Source organism: Thamnophis sirtalis, unplaced genomic scaffold, assembly GCF_051295495.1.
Source record: "Thamnophis sirtalis isolate CommonGarterSnake01/CBP01778 unplaced genomic scaffold, rThaSir2_p1.2 scaffold_2, whole genome shotgun sequence".
In the NCBI taxonomy this organism is placed as follows: domain Eukaryota; kingdom Metazoa; phylum Chordata; class Lepidosauria; order Squamata; family Natricidae; genus Thamnophis; species Thamnophis sirtalis.
Window position 1 is genome coordinate 50,791,041 of NW_028261382.1, and position 9,507 is coordinate 50,800,547.

The 9,507-nt window shown below is 51.5% G+C and overlaps 1 protein-coding gene across 1 annotated transcript in view; it reads right to left on the minus strand.

Moving 5' to 3' along the window:
* The window catches only part of RPH3A (rabphilin 3A), a 34,025-nt gene that overhangs the window by 19,202 nt on the left and 5,316 nt on the right, over window positions 1-9,507 (minus strand). The window contains exons 2-3 of the mRNA XM_087705443.1: window positions 8,455-8,598; window positions 220-349 (exon numbers count right to left, since the gene is read on the minus strand). Of these exons, the coding sequence (XP_087561569.1) occupies window positions 220-349; window positions 8,455-8,598 (274 nt within the window). The remainder of the gene's footprint in view (window positions 1-219; window positions 350-8,454; window positions 8,599-9,507) is intronic.

The window sequence follows — 9,507 nt, forward strand, 5'->3', positions numbered from 1 at the left end:
GAGGAGAAAGGAAGAACAAGATAGAGAGAAAGAGAAAGAAGAGGAGAAAGAAAGAGAAGAGAAAGAGAGAGAAGAATGAGAGAGTGAGAGAGAAAGAGAGAGAGAGAAAAAAGGGAAAGAGGAGAGAGGCTACATGGAAGTGGAAGGCAGAAAGAAGACCCCCCTCATGCAGGGGGCCAAGAAAGCCTACAGGACAGGGACCCCCCCCCCCCCGCTCACCTTCTTGCAGCCTTCGCACAGCACGCAGGCAGCACCTGGGGGCCCCAGCTGTTCTCCGCACAAGACGCAGCGCTCCACTCCGTCCCCGGCCATGTTGCTCCGCATGTCGTCCAGGCGTTTCATCAGGCGCCTGAAGCAAGGGAGACGGGCGAGATCTAGGGAAGCCCCCTCCCCACAGGGAAGGCCCAGGCCCCCTCCCCTTTGCACCCTCCCCCCTCCCCCCCACCCAAGGGGGCCCTTCAGAGGCAGCCCAAAGAGGGAGGCAAGAAGGCGCCTCGGAAAGGCTTATAGGTGGTCCTCAAGTTACGACGGAGGCTGCGGTTACAGTTCCATGACAATCACCGACCGACCCACCTGATTTTACCACTTTTTTTTTTTTTTGCAGTGGTCGTTAAGCAAACATCGCCCCGGCGGTCATTAAGCCAACCACAATGCGATTCACCAAAGGCAGAGAGTTTTGCCCAAAAGTGGAAGCGTTTATTGATTTATATGCCCTGCTTCTTAACCTCCCGGCTCCCCCGGGAAGTTTGAACGGTCCCTAAGTGGCCGGTCCTTAAGTCAAGGACTTCCCTGTGCAGAGCCCATCTGAGAAAACCCCAGGGCCAATGGCCAATGCTGCCGGCTTTAAAGCAGGGGACTCCAAACTTCAATTCCCAGAATTCCCACGGCTCATTTTTAAAAAGTGACACGGCCTCAAGGAAGGCAGCGAGGCGTCACATGAACCCCAACCACCAAACCCCACCTCGACGGGTAGTGGTAGAGGGAGAGGGGGAGAGGAAGTAGGGTAGAGGGGAATGATGGAGGGAAGATGGAAAGTTGGAGGGGGGCGAAAGAAAGAGGTGTATGGAGGGTCGAAGAGGTACATTGGGTTTCTATTTTGGGGGGTATTGTTGACAAGAGGAATGGCTGTGTTTATGGTTTAACGTTATATGGCCCCGGCTCTGCACAGTATATATGTGACTGTACGAAAATGAAAATGGAAAAAATAAAAACACATTTACTCAGACTTACGACTGCAATTGAGGCCAGGATTTTTTTTGTGGTTAAGCGAGGCGTTTTGCAAAGTGCAAATTCTGGGAGTTTGAAGTCCACGTGCCTTTAAGTGGCCAAAGTTTGGAGAGCCCTGGCTTAAAGCCGCAGCAATTACGAGACCACAGACGGCATTATCTCAAGACAGACCAACGGAGGGAAGAGGACTCTCTATTCCGTTTAGCAGTCAACACACACACAGCCACAGCCACAACCACAACGGGGACAGATAACCGAGGCAAGCAAGACCCCCAAATGCATGGACTCATCCCCTGGCAGCAGGAATGCTGGGGAGGGGCTTCGCTCAAGACACAAACAAGCCCCTCCCGGGGAGGCAGGAAGGTTGTGAAGGCGGCAGGCTGCCTAAAATATGAGTGGGATTAAAAATAGCAGGTGGAATAAAAATAATGGAGCCTGATTTGTTCTGTGCCAAGGCGAGGGAAGTGCCAGCTATGGAGAAAGCTCGGAACATCAGACCCACAGGGAGATTAACTCCATTAAGTACCTGTCGAGGGTGACCCAGATCGGACTGTACCGGCATAAGAGCTTTAGAGTCATTCGGACGGACACTTCAGGGATGGAACTGGCCTGTTTGCCAGCTTTGCGACTAATCTAACCAATCAATCAAAGGCCTCTAAACCTAGTTTTTTCTTTCTAATGAGCTTTGCTGCGTTCTTGCAGGTTCTCTGCACCGTTTATTATGCGCTTTTTTTGTCAAAAAAAAACACCAAAGTAGGAATGCAATAGAAACCTCCGAATATGGGAGGGGAAAACAGCCCGGGGTCGAATCCCAGTAAGGGTACGGCTAGCTGATGAGAGCTAAATCGCTTGGAATTAGATCTATACGAGTCTCCCTTTATTTATTTATCAGCAAAAATGCAACACAAAAATGATTTCCCGCCTGGAAGACTCCTAGGGTGCTTTGACATAACACTTAATCATTTCCTTGGCTCAGCTGATAAGGGAAGAGAGCTTGTGGCTTAGAGGCTAATACAACTGCCTAACATGTAAAAACCGAATCCCAGTAAGCAGTAAGGGAAGCAGTGTGCTCCCTCCCATATTTGGGCACGCCAGGTGCTTTGACGTAACACTTAATCATTTCCTTGGCTCAGCTGATAAGGGAGGAGAGCTTGTGGCTTAGAGGCTAATACAACTGCCTAACATGTAAAAACAGCCCAGCATCGAATCCCAGTAAGGGTACGGCTAGCTGATGAGAGCTAAATCGCTTGGAATAGATCTATACGAGTCTCCCTTTATTTATTTATCAGCAAAAATGCAACACAAACATGGTTTCCTCCCCGGAAGGCTCCTAGGGTGGAGCTGAAAGGCAAAAGGGAAGCAGTGTGCTCCCTCCCATATTTGGGCACGCCAGGTGCTTTGACATAACACTTAATCATTTCCTTGGCTCAGCTGATAAGGGAGGAGAGCTTGTGGCTTGGAGGCTAATACAACTGCCTAACATGTAAATATCGATTCCCAACAAGGGTATGGCTAGCTGATGAGAGCTAAATAGCTTGAAGTAGATCTATACTAGTCTCCCTTTATTTATTTATCAGCACAAATGCAACATATATATGTATGTGTGTATATATATATCTGGGTGTGTATATAAATCAGGGTGTGAGAATCTGTGTTTCTCAACTTGGACAACCCAAAGAGGGGTGGACTTCAACTCCCAGAATTCCTCGGTCACCCTCTGATCCAGTAGTGAAATTCAATTTTTTTTTTTACTACCGGTCCTGTGGCCGTGGCTTGGTGGGCCTGGCAGGGGAAGGATACTGCAAAATCCCCACTCCCTCCCCACTCCTGGGGCCAAGCAGAGATGGCATTTGCTGGTTCTCCGAACTACTCAAGATTTCTGCTACCGGTTCTCCAGAACCTGCTGGATTTCACCCCTGCTCTGCCGCACACCTCCCAACGACGGATAAGATCGCACAGGGTGGGCCTTCTCCAGGTGCCATCAGCCAGACAATAACTGGCGGCACCCCGGGGAGGCCCTTCTCTGTAGTCGCTCCGACCCTATGGAACAAACTACCCCCAGAGGTCCGGACCCTCCCCACTCTCATGGCCTTCCGAAAGGCTATCAAAACCTGGCTCTTCCGGCAGGCCTGGGGCTGTTGACCTCTCGACCGAGGTCCAGCCCCGATTAGACTGGGTGCATGATGTGCTTCTGTTAATCTGTTTTCCTTTGTTTGTTTTTAACCCTTCTTTTAAAATTTCATTTTCTGTAAGCCGCCCTTCGGAGTCCTTCGGGATTGGGCGGCCTATAAATTTAATCAATCCAATCCAATCTCAAAGCCTGCCAACTCTGGGCCACCAAATCCCCTTGATTTCTTCAAACCTCCACTTTGCAAAGAGAGTTTTCCATGTTTAAATATTTATCAAAACTGCACAAAAGAATGGGGGGGGGGGAGGAACGAAGAGGAAAAGAAAAGAGAGCAGCCGCAAAGACACAACTGACAGCCAGGGGAGGGTAAGGAAGGGAACCCCCCCCCCCATGCCTTTGCTAAGGGAACATTGAAGCGTAAATTGTCAAAGCACGATCCTCAAGAGGATTTACTTCTCTTAAATTATTTTTTTAGGGCTATTGCCCCCTCATCCCTGAGGTTAAAACAAATGTCAGCCGAGTGCATTCAAAAGACCAGGTTCTGGGAAGTTAACAGATCTTAAGCCAGAAGAAAGACTTTTCCAATTGTCAAATCAAATTAAATCCTGGCAGATGCTGTCAAAATTTTCTGTCTCCTCCTCCTGCCACACGGGCTGAAGAAGCCAGATTTCACAAACCCAGCTTGTAATCCTGCAAACGTTGCCAATCTCAGCTCTGGTTCGTTTGGGTCCCATTATTAACTGTGGTCACTTTGAGGATTCCCACCCCCCGCCAAACCTGGGATTTTGGGCCCCAACCGCTGGCCATCCAGAAAAGTTTGTATTTGTATTTGTATTTTATTATTTGTATGCCGCCCTTCTCCGGGAGGACTCAGGGCGGCGAACAATTCAAGGGGGGGGGGGAAAGGGGAACATAAAAGACAAAATACAAATAATAAAAGTAAACAACAGTCACACAACCATACATGTCGAGAGGGGAGGGGAACTCATCCCTCCCAGGCCTGCCGGCAAAGCCAGGTTTTGACGGCTTTTCGGAAGGCCTGGAGAGAGGTGAGGGTCCGAATCCCTGCGGGGAGTTCATTCCAAAGGGCCGGAGCTGCCACAGAGAAGGCCCTCCCTCCCCCGGGTAGTAGCCAGGTGGCATTGGCTGGTAGACGGCACCCGGAGGAGGCCGACCCTGTGAGGATCTAATGAGTCTTTGGGAGGTAATTGGCAGCAGGCGGTCTCTCAAGTTGGGAAAGCCCAGAGGCTCCTTCGGGGAAACCAAACCAAAACCAGCCCCCTCCCCCCCCCTGCTCCCACTTAAAAGCACCCCCGCTCTTTCAGGCTGCCAAAAGAGGGTGCCCCCATCATCATCTGTTGTTTGGGCTGGCAGAGCGAGGCTGCCAGGCAGCCAATCTGGGGGAACGGATCGCGGCGAGATCTCAATATTTCCCCCTGCCATCTTTGGAAAGCCACAACACTTCTCCAGGGAGAGCACATTACGCATTCCGATTTGGCACACGGCCGCGCTGAAGAGGGGGGTGGGTGGGTGGGTGGGTGGGCTGCTTGCCGAGGGCTTCCCAGGGAAGCTACCGCTGACCAGCCCATCGCCCGTGGGTTTCACAGGTGAAGCGGAAAGCGGGACCCGGAAGCCGGGCTGAGCTGTCCCTGCAGAAATGGGACTCCGGACGCCCCGGGGCTCATTTTTAAAAAGTGACACGGCTGGGCCTCAAGGAAGGCAGCGTCACATGGACCCCAACCACCAAACCCCACCTCGACGGGTAGTGGTAGAGGGAGAGGGGGAGGGGAAGTAGGGCAGAGGGGAATGATGGAGGGAAGATGGAAAGTTGGAGGGGGGCGAAAGAAAGGGTGTATGGAGCGTCGAAGTGGTATATTGGGTTTGTATTTTGGGGGGTATTGTTGACAAGAGGAATGGAAGTGTTTATTGTTTAATGTTATATGGCCCCGGTTATGCACAGTATATATGTGACTGTACGAAAATGAAAATGGAAAAAATAAAAACACATTTACTCAGACTTACGACTGCAATTGAGGCCAGGGGTTTTTTTGTGGTTAAGCGAGACATTTTGCAAAGTGCAAATTCTGGGAGTTGAAGTCCACGTGCCTTTAAGTGGCCAAAATTTGGAGAGCCCTGGCTTAAAGCCACAGCAATTACGAGACCACAGACGGCATTATCTCAAGAGAGACCAACGGAGGGAGCAGGACTCTCTATTCTGTTTAGCAGTCAACACACAGACACAGACACAGCCACAACCACAACCGCCACGGGGACAGATAAACCGAGGCAAGCAAGACCCCAACTGCATGGACTCATCCCCTGGCAGCAGGAAGGCTGGGGAGGGGCTTCGCTCAAGACACAAACAACACCCCCCCTCCAGGAGGCAGGGAGGTTGTGAAGGCGGCCCAGGAGACAGGCTGCCTTAAAACACAAGGCATTTGCCCCATCTTACGACCTTTCTAGCCCCAGCTGTTAAGTGAATCGCTGCAGTTGTTGAGTTAGTATCCCGGTGGTTGGCAAGCGTGCAAATTCGATCGCGTGACGACGGGTTGCTGTACGGGCGAAAGGCGGCCCTAAGTGGACTTTATACCGTGCCGTCATAACTGTGAACGGTCACTATAAGCAGACTGTTGCAAAGTCAAGGACTACCCGAATACCTCACCTAATCTCGGAGGGCGGAGTGCAAACACAGCCGCCGTCACAACCACCCAGAGCCATAATCCTGGTGAGCTTCCAAGAAGCGTCCGAAATCCCCCCTCCGTATCCATAAGCCATTTTCTCCTGGGTCCCCTGGGGCAACTCAGCTGACGGAGGGGGAAGGGCGTGGGGAGGGGGCGTGGGGAGGGGACGTCCACAAGGCAGCCAGAGAGAAATCTCCCCTGGCCAGAGATCAGTCTCCAGCAAAGAAACCCCTTCCCCCCCCACTGCCCCCCAAGGCTGACAGGAGGTCTGAACCCCTTGCAACGTGGATTGTGGCAACTTCCCACTGATGTCAGCCTTGATGATGTGGTAACCAGGAAGGGCTTTGCCCTCCTGCCCAAGTTTGGGAGAACTTCAAAAGACCTCCTCGTAAAGTAATATGACTGCACATGTATACTGTTTTCTCTTATTTCTTCTTTAAAACTAGGATATGTTAAGTATATTGATATGGAAGCATAAATACCATCAACATAGAACGGAGTTTGCTCAGAAGCGGAAATACACCAATGAGAGGAAGAGTGGGAAGCAGAGGAGAGAAGAAAGATAGGAAGAGAGGGATAGGAGAGAGGAAGAGTGGGAAACAGAAGGGAGAAGAAAGATGAGAAGAGAGGGATAGGAGAGAGGGTAAGGGGGGAAGATGAGGAGGATAAGGAGGAGTGGAATGAAGAGAGAGGAGAAGGAGAAAGGAAGGGGAAGTAGAGTAGAAAAGGATGGAGGGAAGAAAGGATGTAGGAGAGTGGGAAGCAGAGGAGAGAAGAAAGATGGGAAGAGAGGGATAGGAGAGAGGGTAAGGGGGAAGATGAGGAGGATAAGGAGGAGTGGAATGAAGAGAGAGGAGAAGGAGAAAGGAAGGGGAAGTAGAGTAGAAAAGGATGGAGGGAAGAAAGGATGTAGGAGAGTGGGAAGCAGAGGAGAGAAGAAAGATGGGAAGAGAGGGATAGGAGAGAGGGTAAGGGGGGAAGATGAGGAGGATAAGGAGGAGTGGAATGAAGAGAGAGGAGAAGGAGAAAGGAAGGGGAAGTAGAGTAGAAAAGGATGGAGGGAAGAAAGGAGGTAGGAGAGTGGGAAGCAGAGGAGAGAAGAAAGATGGGAAGAGAGGGATAGGAGAGAGGGTAAGGGGGGAAGATGAGGAGGATAAGGAGGAGTGGAATGAAGAGAGAGGAGAAGGAGAAAGGAAGGGGAAGTAGAGTAGAAAAGGATGGAGGGAAGAAAGGAGGTAGGAGAGTGGGAAGCAGAGGAGAGAAGAAAGATGGGAAGAGAGGGATAGGAGAGAGGGTAAGGGGGGAAGATGAGGAGGAGAAGGAGGAGTGGAATGAAGAGAGAGGAGAAGGAGAAAGGAAGGGGAGGTAGAAAAGGATGATGGATGGAAGAAAGGAGATAGGAGAGAGGTAGAAGAAAGAGGTGTATGGAGAGCAGAAGAGCCAATAATGGGTTTTTATCTTTCTGGGCGTTGATGACAAGAGGAACTGATGTAATTACTACTTAATACAATAGGATATTGGCTATGTAATAGTATACATGTGGATTATATCAGTGTTTCTCAACCTTGGCAACTTGAAGATGTCCGGACTTCAACTCCCAGAATTCCCCAGCCAGCGAATGCTGGCTGGGGAATTCTGGGAGTTGAAATCCGGACATCTTCAAGTTGCCAAGGTTGAGAAACACTGGATTATATGTTACGAAAATGGAAAATAATAATTAAAAAAAAGACCTCCTCTTCCACGTTCAGCCTGAGTGACACACACACACACACACACACACACACACACACACACCCCAGTGCCCAATCCTGAACCCAAATCTCCCTGCACGGCCACACGGTCTGATCTAGAGGATGCTAGGAAGGTGGGAAACCTTGCCTCCCCCCCCCCACTACCCCCTCCTTCCTCTCTGGAAAACTGGATGCTTCCTCCCTTCGCCGTTCTGCATGCGATGTGCAGCTGCCGTCAGCCGCTCCTGGTGAGATACGCTTCCCTTCTTCTTCTCTTCCCCTGGATGGAATTGGCGCAGTGCAGCACCCGCGGAAGGGAGCAACTAAGTCGGCTGGACTCTTTCCTCCCCGCAGGGCTGGTAAAAAGGGAAGAGCAGCAGGGATCCCAGGAAAAAATACTAAGCATAATCATAATAAGAATGAAAGAGAAACCTTTCCGGAATTGCCCAGCCGTTACGGATAAACCTGGGGAAGGGGATTTTTCTCCGCGGCTCCACTCATCCGACGGGCAGGGAAAGAAACGAGAAAGCAGAACCACCACGGACTATCTTCCTCTCCTCCCCCCACCCCCCGGCCCCCAGTTGGGTCTCTACTTCTTTTGAGGAGGGGGCTCCCGGGTGGGGTGGGGCGTCGGAGGCCGAAGGGCCCTGAGGAATGCCAAGAGCGCAAAGGTCCCCTCCGTCCTCACCGGATCCTGTCCTGCTCCATCTCCTCCATCTTCTCGGCTCTCGCGATGACGCGGTTGATGATCTCTTTCTCTTCGTCGGTCAGTTCTTCACCCTTCCGGCCACGTTCTGGCTGCTTTCCATGGGCCGAGTGACCCTCGGGTGCTCTGCAGAGGAAAAAAAGCACACATCACCCCATAAAGGAGGACTCTACGCCAAGTCTTGAAGGGGTTGTGGCCCACCAGTGGCCGGCAGAGCTGGCAGCAGATACAGAGAGTGAGGAGGGTTGGGGAGGAACCTGGGCCAGTCCTGGAGTCTGGGGAAGGCTCTGAGGAGGGCTCTGCGTCGGAGGCAGAGAGGGGGCCAGGGCCATCCGACAGTTATCAGCTGCCTGTGGAGACATCAAACAGCTGGAGCCTGTTCCCAGTGTGCGCATGCGCAGAATGGCCAGACGAAGGGAACAGCTAAAGAACAGGGGCCAACTTGGGAGTGAGGCCACAGGTGGACGGTGAATGGCCCCTCCCAGAGGGAATAAAAGAGGAGCGAAAGGGGAGTGGAGTTTGCAGGAGACAATTAGTTCGCTTCATTGGCTCGTGACTCTCCGAGGCTCCTTGCCAGGTTTTGCAAGATCTGGGCCTGGCAGCTCTCCAAGCCAGATAAGGTCTGTGACCGTAAATCCTCCCTCGAAAGACTTTGCTGGATGTGAAGGAGCAGAATTCACAGCACATTAATAAAAGGGACCAGGAGTTTGCTTCCTGCTCTTGGGAAGCCTCGGTCAGAACAGAAGGGTTGGGTAAAATGTGCTGCCAATCGAGCGAGCGTTCCCATTGAGAGTCACTTATTTATTTACTTATTTAATTCCATCTTTCTTAAGCACCCTTGGAGCCTCCCTGCCGGGCAAATCCTTACAGGCTAAAGCCATCCAAGAGGTTTTGGCAGTCGGTGCTGAAAACCTGGATTCCTAAGGGGCTTTCTGGTGCCAGTCCATAGGACCAGAAGGTCGGTGAGCAGCCTTGCAGAGAACTTCTCTCCCCGCTTCTGAAGAGAAGTGATCTCCCCACTGGTGGCCCAGCCTG